Here is a 25,118-nt window from a genome sequence, read left to right as displayed (position 1 = left end):
CCCCATGGAGGACCCACACTGGAGCAGTTTGTTCTTGAAGGTCCGCATCTGTGGAAGGGACCCCCATTGGAGCAGTTCATTAAATGCCACAGCCCATGGGAAGAACTTACGTTGGAAAAGTTTGTAGAGGACTGTGTCCCATGGTAGTGGCCTGACCAAAACCCCCACTCCCCATCCCCCTGTCCTGCCATGGGGAGTAGGCTGAGACATTGGAAGTGGAGCCCAGGAAGGACAGGTGAAAGGAAAAGGTGTGTTTAGATTGTATTTCTCATTCTCCTATTGTTATTAATTGGCAATAAATTTAATTTCCCAAAATTGAGCCTGTTTTGCACTTACTGGTACTATTAAGTGATTTCCCTGTGCTTATCTCAATCCATGAGCTTTTCACCCGTATTTTCTCATGTCCTTTTGATGGAGGGGAAAGTGATACAGCAGCTTGGCATGTACTAGCAGCTTGCCATGTACCTAACAACTAGCTAGGGCCAACTCACCACATATACAGGAGCGAGAAAAAAAGACCTACAAATTATTTGCTTAATAGTCATTAAATACTGAAGACATGAAAAATGCCCTGCATTGGTTAATGCAGAAAATTCAATCTGGACGATTTAGAAAAAATACCCGATAATTACAATACATAATGGATATAAACTTTCCTTTGGGGAAGAAAACACTATGTAACAAAATCCACCTTACTTTTGAGAGAAAGAACAAAAGCAGATGACTGAAATCTGAAACTGGAAATGAAACAGTATCCTCCCGATGTTCAAGGTGAGCTGTCCATCAGCCTGCCGAGGCCCGCAGGCCATTCACCATCTTTTGCTGTCATCACCGTTAAGTCTAGGCAACTTCACGAAACCTGCATTTTTCAGAAAAGCCGTGTGAGCAGGCTGGAAGCTCCCAGGCCTCCTGCTACTCTCGGGTCTGTTTGGGCAACACCAAGGTGCCTCCTAAACCTGTCAAATCTATGAAATCTAGAAAAACAGTTATTTCTGATCTTTCTCCAGAATTAAGTGGGAAATGCGGGAGGCCGTGCCCAAAGTATCTGCACCGAGCGGTCGGATAAGCGCTAAGCCGAGCACAGTACCTCCTCCTCCCACTCGCCCCGCTCCCAGAGCGTCCTGCGGGGCGGCTCCCAAAGCCCGGGGCTGCCGCCGGCGCCTGGCCCCGGCCCGGCCGTCCCCCTCGTGCCACCGCGCACGTCGCCGCCCCGTCGCCGCCGGCCGCAGCTCGCGCGCAGGCGCAGTGCCCGCCCGCACCACCGCGCCTGTGGCCTCGCCCCGCCCGCGGCGGCCGGTGAGGCAGCGCGTGCCTCCGCCGCTTCCGGTGTGCAGGGCGCGGCGCAGGCGCAGTAGCGCGGTTCGGTTTTGCTGCTCCCCGCCGCCGCCGCCGCTCCCGCCGCCTTCCTGCCCGCTCTGCCGGGCTGGCACTGCCCGGGCCGCGGCCCCTGCGGTCGCCTTCCTCGTGAGGGCGACAGGCCGTGCCAGGCGCTTGGCGGCGGGCTGGGGAGCGGGGGGAGGCGGGAGCCGTTGCCAGCAGGTACCCGCCGCCGCCCGGCTGGGCCGCTTCGCCCTAGTGGGCGTGAGGAGGGGGCGGGGGGGACGGTGAGCGCGTGCCAGGCACGCGGGACGCGCGTGTGTGACGCGGCGGTGGGTGTGAGAGTGACGCGGGGCCGCCGCCGGGCAGGGCCGGGGGGGACGGGACGGGACTCGCCGCTTGCTTACGCGGCCACTCTCGAAATCGTTTCTGCGAAATGCAAGGCAGAAACAGAACGTGCTCCCCCTCCCGGGGCAGGGGCCGCACGCGTGCCTATATAGCGGCCCGCCCGCGGCCGTGGCCTGGAGCGCGGCTGCACGGCGGCGGCAGTGACACAGCGGAGGGTTGACAGGTGCGGACGGGCACAGCGTAGGCTGAGGCAGCTGCTGAGGACACTGTAAGTAGCGATGCTGCTGCCCGCGGCGGTGTCGCCGCTACTGTTGCTGTAGCATCGGCCTGCGCAGGTCTTGGCCTGCCTGACCCCCTCTGGCACTTGTCACTGGAGCTAGAGAAGTCTGAGCTTGCCGATGAGGCAAAGAATAGACTTTCTTCTGCAGTTTCAGCAAACTCTTGTATACTGTGTAAAACTTTGATCTACCTCAGAGAAGTCTTTATGGATCAAGGATTAAAGATCTATAATCCTTAGCTCTTAGGATAGGGATATTTTGTTGAACTTGTGGGGATATACTGAAACTTTGCTCAAAGGATTAATTGGTGTCCGTTCTTCCCTGGGAAGAATTCTGCAACGAGGCAGTAATGTAATAACAGTTTAATTTGAAATCTGGTCTCTGAGCTCTGAAGTCTGGTCTCTGCATGAGATAATTTGCTGAAGAAATACAAATTTCTCTTTAATGGAAAGACCAGCAAACAATCTTCTATATTACTAAATGCTTTTGACAGGTGTTGCATATTGCTCAAGGTGGACTTCAGCTGGTCTTTAAGCAATAAGATGTTGAAAGTAATGTCAGAATGATACTACCAAATCTCCTGAGATTATTTGAATTGAATGTTCATCTGTCTTTACTGAAAGAGTAAATAAGCTGCATCTACTCAAAGCAACTCTGTGATATTAGTTTAACTTCTTAATGGTTTGGGGATTCCATTGTTTTTGTCTTTCTTTTTCAGGTAACACCGTGATATGAGACTTATTTATTGAAATATATTTTCTTGAATGAAGTAGACAAGCAACATAGAAAAGGTGTAATTATAAGTAATGACAGTTCATTTACCTTTAGACTCATATTTTTTCTTTGTGATTAACCCAAAAAGTCTTTGGTGGAAGCAAAGAAACAAATGCCTGTATTTGTATAGACCTAAAGTCTGCTGGAGGATAAATCATGCCATTCACCCCAGAGTTTTTCACACAAGCGAGCTTCGGTGTAAGTGGGCCAGAAGCAGAACATTTTGGTATAACAAATACATTTACAGCCATGACTTTTTGTACTACAGAGTTTCTAATCTTTTAACTTCTTCTTCCAAAAGACTTGCAAAAGTGAGCAATCGCATGTCACGTATTAAAAATACTATAGAATCTGTTTCAAAGGCAGTGTCTAGCACCCACAGTGAACTGGTTTCACGGATAGCTCGATTAAAGTCACACTCGGGTACTCTGGGAAAAACAAATAAAAGTAATGCAGATGCAAATAATATCAATGCAAATCTAGAGAATGATAAACAAGTTGCCAGAACTCAGGAGGATTGCAACAGAGGCCCAGCTGCAAAGAAGTCCACTTGTGCAAGTGAAGGCTCGGCGTCTATGTTAGTAAGTTCAAGCGACCCTTCCCAAGATACTCCAGAAGATTCAGCGTCTACTAAACCCCACCTTTTTCATATAAGCTTCTTTTCTACAAATTTTGGAGAGACTTACAACTTTGTAGCTGATCATATCAACTGGTACTTTAATAATAATTTTGTTATGGATCAAGAGAAAAAAAGAAATGCTTTATTACAGGATTCTAAAAGTGAAGAGAGGAGTAAGCTTGATTCATCAGAAAAAACCATAACGAATGAAGAAAAGACAGAGGATTCAGCAACTACTTCAGTTCCCGGAGCAGAGACTCTGGATGCCGAAAAGACAACTACTGCCCTTCCAGTTTCCACTAAAAAAAGTATTGCAAACTTTCTTTCATATCCCAGTAACAGTGTACAAGCTTTTGTAGACAGTTACATTGGTGGGCTGGTTCCCAAGTTGAGATCTGATACAAAAGTTGTTTCACAAGAAAAGAGTAAACAGCCAGAACAAGAAGTGTCTGAGAAAGATGAGGAGGACAAAGCAAAGGCGGCCAAGACTGCAGAAGAGAGGGAAAAGCATCTGTCTCTTCAGAGAGAAAAGGCAAGTCTTTCTTTAGTGTTATTTCTTTATATGTCTTTATTATGTGTATTTTATACAAATGTATATGTCTGTAGGTAAATTTATATATACACACATATGTACTTAAATAAGTGTATACTTACCTACATATAAGTACATATATATTTACACAAACATTTATTTATGCATTATACTTAAAAGTGCATATGTACTTATATAAGAATATACTCATATATAAAAGCTATATAAACTTGTATATATACATACTATATGTAAGTTTACATATAGCTTACACATATATGTACATAAATACATATGTGTGTATACATATAGTAAAATGTGTGTATACCTTTTATATAAGTACATGTATGTCTATGTAAGTTTATATATTAAGTATACGTATGTAGGTACACATACATGTGTGTACACCTATTCAGTTCATATGTATGTGGAGAGAGAGTACATAAATGTGGTGGTTTTGTAGTTAAAGTAAGCATATGCTCTTTCGTGGTCCACGTACTGTGGTTTCAGAATTGCCCTGAAATTACATAGGGACACATGGTTTTATGGTATATTGTTGCAATGAGCTGCCTTTATTTGTTTTTCTAGTAAACAAGGAACTAAAAGACTGCCTGTTGCTGTTTAAGCAGTGCTGATGCCTAATCTCTAGTACAACATGCTGTTCATTACTTCTGAGAAACCTAAAAATAACAGTTTGGCGTTAGTCTAGGCAAATTTTACATGCTTCTTAGAGTAGTTTTATGTTACTTGTATAACATTATCTTTTTTTTTTTTTTTAGATTATTGCAAGAGTGAGTATTGATAACAGGACTCGAGCTTTAGTTCAAGCACTAAGAAGAACTTCTAATCGAAGAGTCTGCATTAGCAGGGTTGAAGAACTGACCTATCATCTTCTAGAATTTCCAGAGAGCAGAGGAGTTGCAGTTAAGGTGCAAATAGTATTTATGCTTAGACAGAAGATAAATATCTGAGACAGAATAACATAAAACTTCCTTCTTTGCTTTTGTGGGCTAGTCATACTGTCTGTTTGTAAAGATTATAGTGTGACTGTCTCTGTAACTGGTTTTTTAGCTGATTCAAGCAGATTTGTATGCAAACCATCAGTAGTTTAGCTAAATGCTCTTCAGATTGCAATGTTTAATTTAGAAGTGTTCAGCATTGTCATGTGGATAGATATTGTAGCTTGCTCTTCTGGTAGATGAAGGTCATAGGCTGTGTCCTCTGTTGCAATTGACCAGACAGGAATGTATGGTACAGTTGATCTGCATTTGTGCAACAATTTTTATGCTTGTTTGCATGCTTCCTTTGAAGAGAGGTGATGAGTGGAGTGTAACCGTCAAATAAGTTGATGTAATCTAGTCCAACTTGTTCTCTTTCCTGCAGTGAGAGGACAGGAGGTGGGTGGTAGACTATTCTAGCAGCATTAGCCAAATCACAGCATTTGTCGGTATCATGCCTTTTTCTACAAAGTGGTACAGATGTGTGGCATAGTTAGTAGAACTGGTGGAAAAGAGATCTTTAGGAATGGAGTGCAGCCCAGATGAGTCATCTGGGTGAGGTACAGGTCAGACATTACATTTTGATGGGACATACTCCCATTTTGATGATAGTACTCTGTCTTTGTGACGATAGTTGTATGTTTAAAAATTCCTCAGTCTGAGGAAGAATTTTAATTTTTGTTTTGCTTTAATATTACTGTACTTTGAAGGCATTTCCTGTTTTCAAGTAATGTGGTACTTACTCTTACCTATGTTTGATGTGCTCCATACTTGAGTTTATATTTGGCCAATATGACATTCAAGTCAATAAAACTAAATTGCTGCTAAATATAGCTTCTGTAACTATTTGAAAGACTTTCATTTCATCTGTATTGTTTAATTCTGACAGATAGTTACTTTAGCAACAAGGAGTGTACAGCATAATATTGGAGACCATTTTTTCCTTGTTAGAAAGAGGGACGGGTAAATACAGATGAAAAATCGTTTCACTCTGAGTTCAAGAAGTCACTTTTACACTTTAATGCCAAACTAGTAAAGTTAAACTTGGATTCTTTTGGTATAAGCATATAGTTAGAATGAAATTTTTTGTATTTATCAATAGGAAAAATTAATCCCATGCCTACTGCGACTGAGACAGGCAAATGATGAAAGTCTTCAGGCTGCTGTTAGAGAGACTTTAGCTATAATTGGATATACAGACCCTGTGAAAGGCTGGGGAATTCGAGTTCTTGCTATTGATGGAGGAGGAACAAGGTAAAACCTCTTTTTTTATATGCTTGTAACCTTTTTCATACTGTAACTGGACATGAAATTTCAGTTTCTCTTTGTTAAGATTGTGTTACGTTTGACTATCCAAGTAATGGTTATTATTTTTGTATGCATTTGTTATTAAATTTCCAAGCCTTAGAGGTTCTAGGACACTGAAATTACTTACCCATTTAAAGTTGGCTATGCACTTACATGCTTGGATTGGCTCTTGCTCCTTTCAGAAGTGAATTAGTTACTTGAGTTAGCCTGCTCACAAGTCTAACCTCCGAAATACAAAATTGAAATGAAATGGCTTAAGTAGTTTATACTTGCATTGTCTTTGTGCTTTTCAGAAGAGTGACCTGCCTTAGCAGGACAGGTCTCATATATTAGAATAAGTAAACTTGTGAAGATATTCTATCCATGCTCTTGATTTATATTTCTACTGCTGATGCTTTTTTTCTTTAAGTTACACACCACATGCCTTTAGTTATGTGCACACTAGTTTTGCATGAATTTATGCATCTACAGCAATTTGCAAAGTGTACTAACAGAAGCTTGTTTAATAAATTTGAAGTCTGATGTTTACTAAAAGCTGTATTTTCAGGCATATTTGAAGAAATCTTGTTGGGAAATATTTATTGGTTCACAAATCTTTATTAATAGAAAATGAGATATGAAATCATTGCAGAAATACAGTTTCGCAAACTTTGTTTCCCCATAGTATTTATTGCATCAAAATCAGTTACCTTCAATAAGGAGGTGTATGTCACAACTTCAACATGTGTGTTTCCAAAAATTAATGGTAAATCATTAAGATTTTACAAAGTAGAGTGGAGGGTGCTTCACAGATAATGGTGTGATGCTTATATGTGTAAAGAAACTCTGCTAATTTTTCTATTAGATTTCAGTGAGGTTATAAGACACCTTATATAAGTGGTTTCTGTGTCTGTTAACACTAAATGGAACAAGTCCAGAGAGCAAGCCCAAGTACTGACTACTCACTGTTGTGCCACTTAACTGTTGGTAGTTAGCCAGTCATGGTTTTGTGCTGGGTTGACTGCTGCACTTCAGCTCAAGCCAGGACAGATTTGAGGGCAGCATTAAGGGGATGCCATTCTCAACAGAATGTGTTGACAATATGATACTCAGTTTGATGTTCCTTTTGCTATACACAGTTCTCTAGCACCAGGCCAGCAGATTTTGCACCTCTGCATACTCATTTTTATACTGTAGAATCATAAGCCTGATGGCCTGGAATGCATCTCACCTATTTCAGACACATTGAATTGAGGCAGAAAAAACCCCACAGACAGAAAAATAGTATGCTCCAAGGGAGCATATTTTATAGCCCTGTTAAGACCAAACTTTAGGTCCTGCGTAGTGTGGATGCAGCTAAAATCTATTCTGCATCTACAGAAGATGATCATCCCAGAGCCTTTGCAGCAAAACAGTATGGCTGTAAAACAACATGACTTTAGCTGTTGAGTACATTTTTGGTATGTCTAAGCATGTCATTTATATTTAGTGTTCGTCATTCCATTTTACTTGTGTACTGCTGCTCTTTCATTTCTTGAAATGTTAAAGATTCTTACTGTTGTAGTTTTTCAGTTACCTTAATTATAAGTAATTGTAAGATGAAACTACCATGGTATATGAAAGGGATTTTTGTATTTCAGGGGTTTAGTTGCACTTCAGACTCTACGGAAACTAGAAGAACTAACTGGAAAGCCGGTTCATCAGCTTTTTGACTATATTTGTGGTGTAAGCACAGGTAACTGTTAAGCTACAAGTTGGAATTTCTTATCAATATAGTAAAAGGAACATCTGAGAATAAATGTAGATTTTGCAGAACTTACCAATTTCTGACTTTGTGTGAAATCTGGGAAATTACAGATGTGATTTCTTCTTTCTTCTTCTGAATAAGAACGTATTGATTCATGATACACTTGTAACTTCAAGCTGACTGACAATTTTTTCAATGGATATACGACCTTAATTTTGCACCCAGATACAAATATCTTAAAAGTTTATGCAGCTTTACAACTAAGGTAGTGTCCCCTGGGGACTAGTGCTGGGCTGGTATTGTTTTCTGTCTGTGTTAGTAACCTGCACAGCAGGATAGAGTGTGGCTGTAGCAAGATCTTGCATGATCTAAATTTGAAGAAGTGGTCAGTACAATGAGGTCCTCTGCTCAGATTGACCTGTACAGGCTGGAGAAATGTCTTGACAGTATCTACCTAATGTTCAGTAAAGCCAAGTACAAAGCACAAGAACATGCTCAAAAGGTTAAGGGGCTCTGGCCACTCTGTCTAGTTTTGGGCTTCTCAGTAAACCCTTATTGTGTGTACTGAGTGAGTCTGGCAGAGGTCCAAGTACTGAAGATCAGGACACAGAGGGAGTACAAAAACATGAGTTTTATTCAGCCTCAAGAAGAGAAGCCAAAGAAGAAGCCTTACTGTTGTTCCAACTAATGGGAAAATGCAGAGAATATGAAGCTCAACTCTTCTTGAAGGTTCACACTGATAGGGAAAAAGCCAACAGACAAGCTGGAATATGGGAAGTTAGAGTTAGGTATAAGGAATCATGTCTTCCCTGGAAGGTTGGTCAGAAACTGGAAGGAGTTGCCTGCACAGGCTGTGGTAGCTCCATCCATGGAGATGCTCAGAACTCAGCTGAACGAGTAACCTGTTGTAATGGAAGCTGTTTAAACAGGGAGTTGAACTAGATGTGCTCTAGAGGTCCATCCCAGCCTTATTTAAGGCTTGTAACTCAATGATAAGTTACTCCTTAAGAAGTAGGAAACTCTAGAGCATGAGTTTCTTTTAAAAAGACAGTAGTCTCTTTTGGAGATGATACTTGACTAGTAACAGCATAATGCAGATCTCTAACATCAGAGGTGTGCTATAATTCAGTAGCTCTGTTTCCTTTAGAAACCTGGATTTTTCAATTCTTTTTCACTATACTTCCATACAGTTTAATTCAGAAATAACATTAAGTGCAGATCTCTGGGATTAGGTGAAGTGTTTGTCTTGTCAGAGATTTGCTCAAAATAATAGAGGAGAGGAGAGGACAGGAGAGGAGAATGTTTAGGTCTAGTAGAGATAATTTGATTTTCGGTACAATACAGTTCCCTGCTTTATATTTTTAATAGTCATTGAAATAAATCCTTTTTTAGTTAGTTTAGCAGTATGTAGTTGTTTCTTTGGAAGATAGTTTCACTACAGAACACTTCTCTAGTCTCATTCAATCATAATAAAGACATTTTGTTTCTAATAAAGTGACCTGATGTTCTTAAGTTGAACCCACTGCTCTGATTAGGTCTAATTTTTATTCTTAGCTCTTCTTGGGATCTTGGAGTCTGTAGCAGCTAGTAAGTGCTTAATATGTTATTTTAAGCTTTGTTTACACTTCCAAGCTTTTGTCTGCAGTAGTTCAGCTGGCAATAACGTTTGACAAGACATGGCTGAGAGAGGTGGTACATACCTGTCAACATGTGTTAGCACTATACTTCATTGGTCCAGCTTGTGTTGACAGTACATATGCCAATATGATTTGCAGAAGCTTGCAGATGGATGAATTATGGTTTACAAGAGTGAGATATTAAATAATAGGAAGGGTGCCTGTTGCACATTACAGTTGTTTTTTTTTTTCTGCTGTGCTTTTCATATCTCTTAATATCGTTTAGATGTTTTGCCTTTGCAGTTTATAAATAATCAGTTTGCTGTGAATGCAACATCAATCTGTAGTTAGTTTCCCTGTACTTCATTGCTCGTCATAGGATGTAAATGCAGGCAGTCACAGAGGCAGACACATCATTATAGAGATCTTTAATGGGTATACTTAGATCACATGCCTGTTCTGAGCATGGTGTCTGGGCATAGAAGCAACAGAAAATCTGAAAAAAAAATGCAGTGCACTAAGGGCTGTGGAACATTTTTATGGGGAGCCAAGTTAATGTAAATTCTGTATACAAGTTTGTGCCTGTTCTGTGCAAAAGTCCAAAGATGAAAACAAGGCTTTTGAGAGGAGGAAATGCCATTGCTCCATGAACCGAGCTGCTAGGAATTCTGTAAGTGACAGTGGTAATCACTGTTCTTAGAGTATGACGTGCTTTCATAGACGTACAGAGCACTTAATCCATCTAGGACAACTTATCTGCAGGTATGCTGCAGGTGTGGCTTGCGTGTTCTTTTGACTGCCCATGCAGTCTCTCAGTATATCAAAGATAGTGAGACACTTATGTCACAGGGAGTAGTTAATAACAAACATTAAGAGTAGCTGGTCAGACAAAGTGCATACTACCACATTTTCAATGTGCTGGCCTGCTCCAAGAATTTTTAAAATACACTTTTTTTCCTGGATTTCTGTATTAAGATAATAATCCTTGGCATGCAGATGCATCTTATGGAGGACTTGATCATTGACATAGTATTATCGAAAGCTGTCTAAGCATATTGTTTTCCAGTACATTTTACTACAAGGACATCTGAATTGTACTAGTCTCTTTGATCACCAGTTTTTGATATATGTGAAGTTTGTGTAAAGATTTCACATTGGGATATTCTCTCAAAATATCCTTTCCATGTCATTAAAAGCAGCGTATAGCTACTGGCCCCATGTACTCTCCCAGCCTTCAATAATTAGCAGATGAGGATAATCTGTCTCTACTGATGATTTATTTTTTGACCATGATGTCTTTCCACTTTTGAAATCCATTTTGAAAGACTTTCTGATGGCAGAAGTATTTTTTTCAGTACAGAGCTGGAAACATCCTTAGGAGGTTTCTTTTTTTCCCAAGGAAAGGATCAGCTGTGTGTTTCACTATTGACAATTTTCAAAGATTTTGAATCACGTGAGTCCTCTCAGAAAATCTGTGCTAGTAATCTTCTGTCTTTACATTTGGGGAAAAAAATAGAACATCCAAATGCTTATTGTGGATGTTCCTGTTGCAGTTCAAGTTTATCTACCCTTGCCCTGACTCCCCTGGAACATGGATAACATTCTTTCTTTTTGCAGTAGCCTTCAATGCATTTAAAAGCTTTTGCCATAGCCTGTTTGGTACAGACCTATTTCCTTGACCTGTGGTTGTTTTGAGAGGATTTTTTCATGTGGTTTTCAATTGATACACATTTTTTTGAAGAATGTCACTTGAGTCCAGATAATAGCACTTCAGATGAAGTCTGGATAGTACTGAAGGAGGAAGGAATACTTTGTAATTTCTTTCAGGTTGTATCCTTGACTGTCTTATGTCTCATTAGCCAGCTGGTAATTTTTCACACTGAAGTCACACTGTCAGGTCTGAGATGGTGGCTGGAATGTAGGAGTCTGTGCTGTAGAGCAGAATGGGATGGAAACATTAGAATGTTAGAATCAGTGAGGACCATCTGATGGAAAATGTGAAAATGAGTTTGCATTTTGTATGAATTTTGGCTCTTTGTCTTTGAAACTGTTCACTAAAATAGCAAATGTGTGGTATTGTACAATTGGTGCTGGAATGTTAAGAGGAAAAGAAGGTGGCAGAGAATTTGTGTGAGTCAGGAAAATGTTTTTTTCTCTGTTAATAGATGTTTAGTCTATGTTGAATACAAGAATTTGGTGATTTGGCAGTTGAGCAGGTTTCTCTTGATGAAATTTTTATATGCCATGTAGGCCCAGGTTACATTAAGCACGTGTACTACATTTTAAAAATCATTCCACTGACACTCAGCTGTCAATGATGATGGAATTTGTGAGAGCAAAATAAGCTTGGAAGTCATGTTTTCTTTGAAGTAATTTTTAAATTTCTGAAGGTAGTTCTTTCAGTGTATGTCTTATTCTTACTCTATTCCAAGAATTTACTCTTTTTAAGAATTAATTTTATACAAACCTATTGCATTCATTTCCAAATTCCAAATATCGTGCGTCCTAATTATTCCTAATGCCTAATTACATGTCCTCATACTATTAGGCAATTATATTTGCAGATATTGTATGTCTCTTTAATATATCTAAGAATTGTAGTGATGCATTAATTATATTTTTCCAGTCTTTGATGGTATTCTGCAACCTTGCTTTTTGGATGCTGTGTTGTTCCTACAAGGGTAGGTTATATTTTTTAGGCACACACTAGATGCCAGTAGTTATGAATGACTAATTATAAATGGTTGCAACCAAATGGATTCCAAACTAGTCAAAACTCCCTTATTTTTACAGAATTCTCCTAGAATTTTTCTTTCCTGACTCGGAGATTGTCAAATACCAAGTAATGCTCCAAATACATTTTAATTTCACAGCATAGATTTCTCTTACTCATTTCTCTTTCCAAATAAAGGAATTGGTTTAATTTGCTTTCTGCCATATACTTGTTTGCAGACACAAAATTTGCAAAATGAAATAATACCATTTTTCAACTTCTTATAGTTCACTTTTTGAAAGTAGCCTCTCTTCCTATATCTCTTTCTGTCTTATTTATGTCTTTTTGAAACATAGTTTGTGGTCTTTGAACAGGAATTTAGTGATCTAAATACCAATTGATCTTCCCTATTCAAGATAGTTATTCTGCTAACCTATGAACTACATTAAATGGTAATTTATACTCTTACTCCAAGCTATATTTTACATTTCCAAATATTTCTTTTTCAGGATCTATATTAGCTTTTATGTTGGGGTTGTTCCATATACCTCTGGATGATTGTGAAGAACTGTATCGCAAGTTAGGATCAGATGTTTTTAAACAGAATGTCATTGTTGGAACAGTCAAAATGGGCTGGAGCCATGCCTTTTATGACAGTGATATATGGGAAAAAATGCTCAAGTAAGTAAAAAATGACCAGGTGAAAAATAATTAGCATAATATCTAAAAGCCTTGGGTTTTGTTGTTATTTCACTGGTAAGCAAATTTTTAAAACAACTAGGAAGGATTAGCATATCCTCTCATTCTTTTGAAATAGCTTTTTTCATATTTACCAAAACATTGAAAGCCTTTAATGTAATAATTTCTGTTTCTGGGGAATAAAGTAAGCTTTAGTGCACTGATTTCTGATTGTATTCCTGTATGCTTGCCAGCTCTGCTTGATCTCACTGATTATACATCTGCTACAGATTTTACTAGTCACCTGCTGTGCCTTTTTTCTTATAGGATACGTAGTGAATGAAGTAATGTGGTGTAGGAGGGATTTTTATTCTTAACTGCTGTATTTTAAAGGGAAATGAGCTGTAAGGTTTACAATGAAAAAAGTCTACTGTGTCAGAGTTGCCAGTGAAATGTTGTTTGTTCATAGAAACGTACACAAATGCATTCACGGCTCTTCAGGAAGAGGCAGTGGAAGAAATTAGTACAAGTGTTATTATTCAGTTTCTCCATCTGTGTTTGTATTGATAGTTCCATTGTTTGTAATTTTTAACAAACTAGTGTCATAGTTTCCCAAGCAGTGTAAGCTCCACTGCTGCTGAAAGAAATGAAACAACCTCTGAGGACAAATATAAAATGGTAAAAAGTTTCTTTGGATAAGTAATGACAAGTTCTTTTGGGAACATGATTAATGTGTTTTATGGGATTGAAAGAGTATTTTTCTAGGCATTACAGTAGCGTTATCTATGCTGCCTGAGTCTTAAGCCTCTCACTTCTTTGCTGAAGTAGGGAGAGAGACTTCCAAGAACTGCTACTCCATGCTCCTGCCCTTTTTTAGGAATAACTGTATTTATCAAATAACATCAGGGGTGTTTTTTTCTCAGCTATAGTGATCTCCTCTCATTTAGAAGACATATATTTCTCTGCCTTCCCTCTTTGTCTCCCCTGCTAAACTAAAAGAAGTCTTGCAAAAACCAGAATTACCTCACGTGAAAGTATTTTACATGCCTTTAATAAAAATGCTGTTATTCTTTGCAGCTACATGTGACACATGATGGAGTTAAACACAACTCTCTACTCCAGTGCAAGAGACAGAAGCCAGGCAATTAATATATCATCCATAGATTAAGTTAAAAATGAAACATACCGATCAACGAATTACTTTTTGTTGACCTAGTTTTGCAATTTTAGGGAGATATTATGCCTACACAATGTTTTACTGAAACAGCGGGGATTTCTCTAAGCTTCCCTGTGGCATGGAAGCCAAGAACTAACAAGAGAATTGAAAGATTATATAGCATCTCTTTATGGCAATAAGAAGCTTGGGTCTAATGTTCAGTCATTGCCTGGGAAAAGTGCTTCACATTTTGTTTTCAATTTGAAGCCTTGATTGTATTGGGTAGGGTTTTGTTGTTAAAATGGTGTAGACTTGTCTACCTTTCTTTGAAATGGAGTATCTGTTTACAGTGTACAGGCATGCAATACACATTTAGCTCTACTACAATATGGATAGTATTATTTTCTGCCAGAAAGTATTCATGCTGAAAATAATTAAGCTAATGATGCATTAGGCTAATGTTGCATGCATTCATGCAGCATATTATCAATTCCATTTCAGAAAATGGCAACTAATTTTGGTTAACTTTTTATTCCGAGTGTTGATTTTATTTTTCTCTGTGTATTTATTTTAACTCTCCTTATGTATTCCTTAAATTGCGATTTGGGGGTGGGTTTTAATCAGTTACTTTTATGACTTTATGCAGAAAATTATACTTACAGTGCATCAGTCTAAGTAATGCTGTATTGAACTCATTTGTTAGAAGTACCTGGCTTATAGGTTCCAAATTTCCTGTTTTATTTGGACTGTTGTTTACATGTATAGCTTTCTTCTTTTATGTTATCTTGAGAAACTGCTGGAGAAATTTGGTGAACAACTAAGGATTTTCATAAGACAACTAAAATCCCATTATGGGAATTTGTAAGATTGAGAAGCAATCAAGCACTATTACAGAAGGAAGGGTAGTGTTCTCAGTTGGTACGAAAATGGATAATGCATGTATTTGGGATTACAAGTAACAACACTTCAAACCAGTATTTGTTATGGAAAAGGGAGTATAAATTGAGACATCTCTCCAGTGATTGATGAGCCAGTACCTGAGTAACTGTACCAGTTAGTCACTCCAGACACACTTTACAGGTCTTGCAGCATTATCCGTGAGGTATTCTCTGTCCTTATGGAACATAAAAAGCTTTCCTGAAGGTTTGGTAAATGTGTCATGGTTTCCTGGTACATTTGTTGCTGTTAGAAGGTAGTAAAAGTGAAAATGTTGCCTTTTGAGTTGATTGCTCTTTTTCTAGACTGTTTGATTGCACCCTGGCCCTAGCCTGTTGGAATATTTCTTTAAGCATGTGGTTGGCAATATATTCTTCATAGCATTATTGCAATAAGTGTTGCAATATTAGTGACTCAAAGCAATGAAGGAGCAACATTTGTAAAGGAGACTTCTTGTTTAAGTAGATCATGTCTGGAGGACAGAGGTCACAGACAGAAACAAAGCTGATAATTTAATTTGCCATCCTATTTTTCCATTTACCTCTAAAGTAAAAACCCACGAGTGGAGAAATGTAAAATGCTTGCAGGATTTAAACTAACTTTAATATCAAAAGTGATTTGGATCTTACCATGGACAATTTAATGAAACATCTGTATACTTGTGGTCAAATAGATGGTTTGATGTGTGATGGTTGAGATTGGAAATACAGAAAACATTATAGAATGCCATTATAGTCATCCATAATACAGTTTCATTTAAAATACTATTTACAGTCCCAGTTACTTCATTTTAGAGAATGTTTCTCTTGCAAGATTGGTAAAAAGTAGCCAGTGACCTAAGGACAGCTCTCACAGAGGAATAAGAGCTCTTAACGTTGCTTTTTTAAACAGTAATTACTTGACATAGTAAGCTGTCTTGAATTACCTTTCTTGTCTTTTCTCCAATAAAGGGATTATTCAATGGAATTAGGAGACTTTTTGTTTTAACGCAGTACGTGAATAAACTGTGGAATTAATTGTGTTGTGACTTTGCCAAAGAAAATAATTGAATGGAGAGGCTTGGGAAAGACATCTATATAATGTGCAATTACAATATTAATGCTAGCAACAAAATCTAAAATAAATTCTTCAGACCTTAATGTCTAAAAGTAGTAAATTAAGGGATTTCTTGTACCTACTCTGAAGTGTCTGCAACAACATGTTAGAAAATAAATTACTCAGTTTGACACTTGCTGTGATTAAGCAGTGGATATTGCTTATGTAGTTTTTTAATCTTTGCATTCAGGGTTTGGGGGAAGTAACTTAACACAGATATTTAAGAAGTAGCACATGAAAGTGATGCCAATCAGTTGATCTTTCCTATCTCATCTCTATCAGTCTCATAATTTGTTTCTGTATGTTCATGCTTCCTGGTTTTGTGTGCCTTTGTCTCCTGTAATCAGTTAGTGAATGCAGATGGCACTCTTCTCCTTCACTTTGGTGATTGTGAGACTGAAATTAATGCACTTATGGGAAACGCAAAACAAAACAGCACTATTGGTAGAAAAATAGTGTCAACAGCAGTCTTCTCATAAGACTAGAAACTGTCTCTCTTCCTTCTTCTCTCACGGGGACACGTACACAGCCATTCTTCAGGCACAAATAACTACTAGTGCAACAGAAAATTGTCCTGCTTACAAATACAGTTTACTGGCTACTTTGAGGACTATTGCTCTTGTAGCATTTGGAGCTTCTTTTGTTTATCTTCTTTTACCCACAGTTGGTAGATGTACCACCTGTATATGTTCAAGGGGAGGAGGAAAACTTGATGAATTCAATGGAAGCCTGTTTGGAATCATTATGGATGAATACTCACTCTGTAGAGTTTTATACCTTTACTCTGAAAAAAATCAAAGTTGAAATAGCTGCTGATACAAGATTACTGGCTATAATGCTGATATCCTCCAGTCCCCTGCACTGTGCAAGAAGACTACCTTCTAGTTAGCACCTAGCTTGCATACTCTGATGCTGATGGGATGATAAATTACAGTGCTGACCATTCATGTGATTTCACTGCTAGGTTTATAAAAATGTATGTATATGGAAAAAATTCCCCCTCAGAAAGGGATGTAAAATTCATATTCAATTATTATTACAGAAAATTACATGTGGATGTTTTCACTTCTAAAGCATGTAGAATGGCATATTTCTTTCCTTAGCTTTTGTTTTGTAACAGTTCAGGAGAGTAATTTTCATTACTACAGAACTGTTTAATAAAGGTACTAATTTTTTTAATTCTTAAATTTAGCAAAAGTACTGTTTTGCTCTCACAAATTGAGTAGTCCTGAAGTATATGGTGAATTGAGTCACTGAATCAAGACCTGAATCATGCTTCGCACTTATTTCCGACAGCCCAGAAGGTTTGAAGTATTGCCCCACTGAAGTCAACTGTAGAAATCTGATTATTAAAGTGCAATCCAAGCATTGCTTCCTTTAAATGCAGAGTTCTCAGAGTAAAGATGATGAAAGTGAATGTCTTCTATTGATGCTGAACTGATGGAACATTTTTAATTTTTTTTTTACATTTATTTGTAGAGAAAAAATGGGCTCAAATCTTATGATTGAAACTGCAAGAAATTCCAAATGTCCAAAGGTAAGTACAGCTTTATAAGGTAAATACTGGTTGTGTATTCCACAAGTACTTTTAAGAGACAGGAGTAAGAGTACTATCCCTAGAAGAATATTGGTTGAACAGTGTCGATGTGCTCTCCAGGCTCCCATATAAAATAACACTGAATCACACTCAGCATCACGGAATGGTAGGGGTTGGAAGGGACCACTAGAGGTCATCTCATCCAACTCCCCTGCTAAAGCAGGTCTACCTAGATCAGGTTGTCTCACTGTGTTAGTGAGAGAACAGGGCTTCTCTGCACTTTTACCTGGATTGCTAAGTTTTCTGCAGTCACATTTGCCTCAAGTTCTCTACTCTTCCTGTATAATATAAAGGACATCAGTTAATTGGAGGAGTATTATTTACAGCAGCAGCACGAGAATGAAAGATGAGCAAGCGCGGGTATTTTATTTTTAGTGAAGGATAGAGTGTGAAGAAAGAAGAGAAATATAATAGCGCATATTTCAGAACAATCTGTAATTAACAGGTGTTTTGGTGTCATAGCACTATATTTGATGCTTTACTGTTAAATGGAAGATATTCACATTTTTCTAAACATAGCAACATGTGCTTGACTGACTGCGTTCCTATTCCATGTCTAAAACAAGGACATGAAAAGACTGGAGTGGTATGTTGCTCTCTGAGAGAGAAGCTATCCTACATTGACTTGAAAGTTATCTTTGAACCAGGATCTTTGGCTTCCTTCCATGCTCTTTGGTAATAAAATGGGAATATAAATAGAGTTGAAACTAGCTATTTCCAGCAGTTGCTTTGTAGTGGTGGCATTCTTTGTAAGGCACAGCAAAATCAAAATAAAACGTGCAGTTGTGTACTTTGGTGCTGTTGAAGTCATGACGAGATGGATTTTTCTAGAAAGTGCTCAGTACTTTGCAATTTAGACTCCGTTATGAAGTAGAGGTGTATATAGCTATTACTAAAAATTAATTCAAGCATCAGTTTGATAAGGTTCTTAATTAAATTTTTTGCAAAGATTTTTTTCTTACCACTTCTGGTAACGCTTAGGACCAAACTTTACTTTTGACAAGAACAGGAAATTTCCGTCAAATGATGGCATACATATCATGCATGTGTGTTGGTTATGTGTTGTCATACAAAAGTTGTACTGTTCTTGTTTTCTTTCCTATAAGAATGCAATTAATGTGAATCAAAGGGTTTAACATATGTAGCTGAAGAGTGGAAATTAATACAGTGCTATCACGGTGTCAGCTGCTAGTGCTGTTGAGTAACTGATCAAAAACACCCTAGTCTGTCAAATAGTAAACAAAATAGAGTCCGACACCCACTTGGCTACGGAAGAGTATTTTTCTGACAGTGCCAGCCAGGCCGGGTGCATCATCACTAGGAATTCTTGTACATTGTAATGATCACCTTTTAACTATAGATACTCCCACCTCCTGTGATTAAATGTAAGATGTAAGGAGTTTGCAATCATATGTTTTAGTTAATGAAAATATAATTTTGACTCTTCACTTAGTTGTATATAGGTGATTTAATAATATTTCAGCTTTTTCTGCTTGAATATCAATGGATAGATACTGGCAGTAACAGAGTAGCAAGTAGAAACAATTTCATTTTGAAAATAGCATTTTCTTTAGGGAGTTCGGGAGGAGAGGTGTTGATTTGGTTTATTTTTACTTTCAAACATTTAGGTAGGCACTATAATTAAGCAGATAAATAATGAACCAAGTAGGATTCTAGAGATGCATTATAGTAGAAACTGAATTTCACATTGTGGAAAGCTGTTACTATCATCATATATAACTCTTTTTGTTGCTCCTAACTCCCTAGGTAGCGGCAGTAAGCACCATTGTAAACAGAGGAACACCACTGAAAGCATTTGTTTTCAGAAACTACAATCACTTTCCTGGAGTTAAGTCTCATTATATGGGAGGCTGTCAGTATAAACTGTGGCAAGCCATTAGAGCGTCATCAGCTGCGCCAGGTTACTTTCAGGAATATGTTTTGGGCAATGATCTTCATCAGGTAAGTTGAAGTCTTCTTCAGTAAATATTTTGCAATACTTTTACGTGAGGAAAAGAGTTGTCTAAATTTCTGAATCATAACTAAGTTGGCTATCTAGGATGGATAGCGGCAAAAAGGAAACTTTTTAGCTTGTATAGCCCTTATAGAACTGGAAAGTGTATGGGCTTAAAAATCTTATTCTTCTCAATACAAACATAAGCTCTTCTACCATTCCTTTCTTCTCTGCCTGGAAGGAAACCTGATACGAGTTCTGAATTGCCTCTGACTTCCTGCTTACAACTGGTATTTCATTGAGCATTATTTCACTAAACAGATGGTGTGACTTAAAATCCAACAATACTGTAAAGTGTGAAAAAGTCAAGTTACGCTTTTCAGTGTTCCTTTCATTAGTGCATAATTTTAGTTTATACTCTAATTCTTTTCATTGATAGCTTACTGAGCTGTCCTGGTTCTGAGCTATTAAAAAGAATAAGAGATGCCACAACAGTAAGATTAAACTTAGAGGACAACTGCGAAAGAAATTCTCTTGAGGATGAAGCAATGTCTCCTATCAACAGTGTATGCTGTTTTATTGTAGCTTCTGTCTGTGTCCCCAATTAGTAAAGTGCAATGCAAATGAATTTTGTTAGTACTTTTTTAACCATTATGTTCTTGTCCTCCAGTACTTTTATTGTTTTGCGGTTGTCTGAGTTTTAAAACAATCTTTTTTATCTTTTAATTAAAAACTATTAGTATTGATGTTCAAACAGATTTGTTCATTATCTGTGGTGGAAAAGACTACAAAAGGCGTTCACAAAGTCATCACAGGATTCTATGACTTAAATGCAAATAAAGCATCTATTACTATCTGTTGAATTAATCCATATGATGGTATTAGCCTTAACTACTGGAAAGTAGTAATAGCATATTTTGAGTTATATGATGCACTTGGATCACATGCAGACTTACTAATGGTGTCCATAAAAAGTCTGTGTAATCTCATTAGCATTGTAATGTGCATAAGTAACACCAAAGTTTAAAGACTAAGATAAATAAGAAGTATAAAATGAAATAACAAAAAAGATTAGATTAAGAGATAAACAGAAGCACTACTACAAACAGCTAGAATTTAACTTGAAGAAAATGAGCATGATTCCATATTTCTAATTAACATTAATAAGGAGACAAATCTTACATTCAGCTATATAAAAGCTCTACATAAGTTGGGGATGAAAGGGAAGAGTTCCATGGAGGGCAGGATGGTGCTACTGTAACAACCAGATTCTGAGAGTTTTTTCCATTTTGTTCTGTTTCCTCCTGCTGTTTAAGGTCATTTTTATTTTTTTCCCCATGCCCCAGCCTCCTCAGTATATCTTGTTAATCCCCAAAACATTTTAATCAAATACTACCTCAAATAAGCAAATACGTTTTTCTGTTTCTTTTCAAACTAAAAATGGAGTAACATGTCAGATATTCCAAGCCTAAGCATTGCTTGAAATACTGAAACATGTTCATCTTTCATGTGTCCAAGCACAACTGGAAAGAGGACTACTTTAGCCTTTGGAGCTGTTCCAAGCTGCTCCTTAACTGCTTGAATGGGTCAGTGTTAAGCTATTTGAAGCACTTTTCTTCCTCTTCTCACCTTTCCACCCCCCCTTTCCTTGAATTGAGAGTACATAAAAATCTGTCTATGCTTCTGTATGAAGAATGTCTAAACAACATGGTTTGCAGTGCTTAGAAAATTACTTGTATTAACATTGTTTCTGAACTGCAGACTTGCATGAAATGTGGTAACGTGGATATTCGTTTCATCTGTATTCACTTTTAAGACCAGTTTACCAGACTAGAGAATATGTGATGGATGTTAATAGAGATCAGATGCAGTATTCTTAGGCACACAGAGCCGGAGTGAAGTGTAGTTCATTTTGTCCCTACTCCAGAGTCTTTGGGCAAAGCCTTTCCGTATGATCTTACCAAGTCTGTTTCACAAACTCCTCATTCTTTTCTGTTTGACGTATTCTAATTACTGGGGCTTAGGATGTGGTTCACCTTTGTAAGCCAAAAAGAACTAATTTTTTTTTTCAGTGCTAAAATTGTTGAATGTAGTAGAAGTAGGTGATAAATTTTCTGACTTAAAATTTCATATCATTGGAAAAACATCTCTTCCACCCAGGCACGATACTTAAACACTTTTCCATAATTTTAGAATCCAACGGTTGTCATCTCTAATGTCTTTCATGCTTTTCTTTCCCTATAGTACACTTTTCTTACCACATGTCTATTTCCATAATAATATGTTTTGTGTGGGATGTGCTTGGGTTTGGTTTTTTTTTGGACAGCTGGCTAGCAAGGTGCTACATGGCAAATGCTACGTAACTGTCTTCATGCCCATTTCTGTCTCACATTATAAATCCACCAGTGCACACTAAAACTACCTTGAATTACCTTGCTTTAATTGTGAGGTAAGAGTGTCCATGCACGTAGCAGACCATTACCATTATGTTCTTGAGTGTGATGATACCTCAGTTGAAAATGCAAGGTAATCCAGAACTTTAACTCTATTAAAATATCCAAGGTGAATTTAAAAGAAGGCATACACATAAATATGTTTTAAGTAAGTAGAATCCTAAATGCACTCATATTCATGATTAAAATAGGTTTGTGATTATTTTTAAGTATGTTAATAACTCTTAGTCCTTAGTTATAGCTCATATCATAAATGCGAGAGTCATTTTTGTTAAGCATCTTTATTGTAAAAGTGTCAAGTTGCTCATCAGGGCAGGTATGATACTAATATTTGTAATTTGTATGGAAATACTTACTCTTTTCTGTCATAGCAATTTCAGCCTGTATGCTGTCTAACAGATTGAGCTGCTTTTGGGACTACAGAAATAAGTGAAGCGTAATATTATTAGATGTTCTCAGTAGTACTGTGATTTTTTAAAAGTGCATCAGCACAATACACATTCATTGTAAAAAATAATTTGTGCCAGAGGCTTCAGTGTAGTATCAGATGATCTTTTGAGGATTTCTGTAATGGACTGGAAACTTCCATTAATTAATCAGCATAATCTCTTTTCTGAACATAAACTATGCTAGTTTCTTTTTAACTTCTTATATATAAACTGCTTTTGCAGTGTTGATATTTCTAAATAATCCAAAGAATAGAGATGGCCAAAAAGTGAAAATGATTGTAAAATGTCTATGAAAATTCAAAATAGTAAATATAATGAGATTTGTTTCCTGGCTTTGAAATTTGGGACTCTAAAGGCTTATATGTAGAGACCAGGTTTTGTGTTAGCTTATCAAGTCAGTTGTACATTTAAATCTGAATGAAAAGCACTCTGACAATTGATCTGACTTAGGACTCTTCAAATGTGTGAAAATATTTTTTTTTTAACAGAAATTTAGTGGCATTGTTTTATGGTCGGGTTGCATATTCTTTTCCTACCTTTTCTAACTTCTCGGGAAATTTGAATCGTTTTGCAAGCTACATGAAGTAATCAGATGAGAGTTTTGTGTCAGGTTGAGATTAATGCTTAAAGATTTTATGTATTACTCTTAAATGTATATGCCAGAATCATGCCTGAGCTGAGCTGTAGCTGTTCAGTTTAACACCCACTTTTCCGTGATCTGAGTATTTATATACACATGTGTATTTGTGTACACACATGTATGCCCTTTCTCTGGGAACATTCCAGTCTGACTTCCTGTACTAGTCACTGTAAATGTTTGAGGGTATTGTAAAGTGTGGGGGTCTTTATATTACTATATTTTTGTAATAACATAATAAACTCTTTTTAGAATTCTTCTGATACAATTGTTTAGAAAAAGGTTTCCAGGCCCTGAACACTTATTCTTATTTGTGCTACGCTAAGGTGATGACAAGTTTGTTAAATTTCCTCAAAAAATAAGCAGTTCAAAATCAAATAGCAATATTTACGTTCAAGTCAATCATGCCATGCTATCTGGTTCCACTCTGTCAAGTAGGAAAAAACAGTGCAGCTGTTGGTAGATGAGGGGAGGAGGATTAATGTTCTTTGTGGTTCAAAAGAGGAACACATTAACATTCAAAGGGATTTAATCCCTGTAACATGCTTCTCCAGGAACCGTGCAAGTCAAGAGAGACCAAGTCATGATGTTACAATATAGAAGCTCTATTGCCACATGTCAGCTTCTTTATTTTGAAATCTATTTATGAAGCAATGAGGGTTCTTAACCTCTCCCCAGCCCCATTACAGCCAATGATTTTTTTTCCCTACTTCACACTGAGGTGTGTAGTGTCTTATATCTATTCCTCTTCTTTTTCTTTTCTTTCTTTTTTTTCTGTAATGTGACAAACATTTGAAGTACTCAATAATGTCACTTCAGTAGACAGCACAGTATGCTAAGTAAATTAACAATTAATTAAAAGAGCAATTTGAGATTTAACAAAATCATTATGCACACATCACTTAATAGATTTTACAGTAAAAACAGAATTTGTCCCACAGGATTAATTAAACAGGCAGCAGGGACTGTATGTATGTGTGTGTGTGTGTGTGTGTGTGTCTGTGTGGTGGTGTTGGTGAGTTTAACAAAGCCACAAATTTTTCTCAAAATAAAATAGATACAATTTAATACAAAGACTTTGCTCACCTTTTTCATGATAGCTTCCCATGATTTCATCACTGCATCACAATTTTGTTTGATAAAATTCTGATGTTGACTCATAGTACTGTTTAAATCAGATAATCACATTTTCTTTCAGCAAGATGAGATAATAAAGCTGTTATTAAATTGGCAGCTAATCTGTTAGAGGTGTTTTGGTAATGCAGGTGTAATGTGATGTGTTCTGAGTACAACCTAGGAATAAAAATATATAGATATTACAGTAATATGATGTAACTAAAATTTGAAGACTTGCTTCATTAAAAAAAAAAAAGATAATACACAGTTTCCTCATAGTTTTCAAATCTTTCCCTTTATTAGGCAGTAAATCTATAAAGCCGTTTCATCTTTGTAGCTTGTTACAGGAGAGGCTTTCAAAAGTGATTGGCTTAGTGGATCCTATCCTAATTGGTTTTACATGGTAGCTTTTAAAATTAGATTCAAGGGTGCTTCCCAGGCTCTAAGAAGACATAGAATATAGGTCACATTGAAGTTCTTTTCATTCTTAGGATATGCCACGGTGATCAGTATGCAGCAGAGCCTTTACAGACTGCAGTTTAATAGGTGTATCTTGTTCTCACAATGATAGAAACAAATATTTCTTTGTTTCTCTGTCTACTTGTTGCCATACAGATTTTCCTACAGCCTTGAAGGCAGTTGCCTGCTGTTTAAGAAAGAGGGAGTTTACTGGAATGTGCTAGCTACATGGATATGTGCATTTCTCTTTCTCAAATGGATTCTAGATGTTTGATTAGCAGCTCTTACGGTGGACACGCATGATGCAGCTTGCCTGCCTTCGAGAAATTGCCGTGATATTTTGCAGAGCAGACCACAAG

General features: G+C 37.5%; 1 protein-coding gene across 2 annotated transcripts in view; it reads left to right on the top strand.

Annotated features, from left to right (window-relative positions):
• The first annotated feature begins 1,452 nt into the window (after window positions 1-1,452).
• Window positions 1,453-25,118, top strand: part of PNPLA8 (patatin like phospholipase domain containing 8) — a 40,662-nt gene continuing 16,996 nt past the window's right edge. The window contains exons 1-8 of one of the 2 annotated variants that reach the window (XM_062017306.1): window positions 1,453-1,539; window positions 2,662-3,868; window positions 4,648-4,797; window positions 5,969-6,120; window positions 7,794-7,888; window positions 12,739-12,910; window positions 17,574-17,631; window positions 19,459-19,653. In XM_062017306.1, coding sequence (XP_061873290.1) covers window positions 2,750-3,868; window positions 4,648-4,797; window positions 5,969-6,120; window positions 7,794-7,888; window positions 12,739-12,910; window positions 17,574-17,631; window positions 19,459-19,653 — 1,941 coding nt within the window. In that variant the 5' untranslated portion in view covers window positions 1,453-1,539; window positions 2,662-2,749. Of the gene's footprint in view, window positions 1,540-1,694; window positions 1,934-2,661; window positions 3,869-4,647; window positions 4,798-5,968; window positions 6,121-7,793; window positions 7,889-12,738; window positions 12,911-17,573; window positions 17,632-19,458; window positions 19,654-25,118 lie in introns of those variants that run through there. The other variant, XM_062017295.1, reaches the window with a different exon arrangement.

The sequence above is a fragment of the Colius striatus genome, chromosome 1 (genome assembly GCF_028858725.1).
Source record: "Colius striatus isolate bColStr4 chromosome 1, bColStr4.1.hap1, whole genome shotgun sequence".
Classification (NCBI taxonomy): domain Eukaryota; kingdom Metazoa; phylum Chordata; class Aves; order Coliiformes; family Coliidae; genus Colius; species Colius striatus.
The sequence above is the reverse complement of the archived record's forward strand: the minus strand, read 5'-3'. Positions and strand labels throughout refer to the sequence as shown.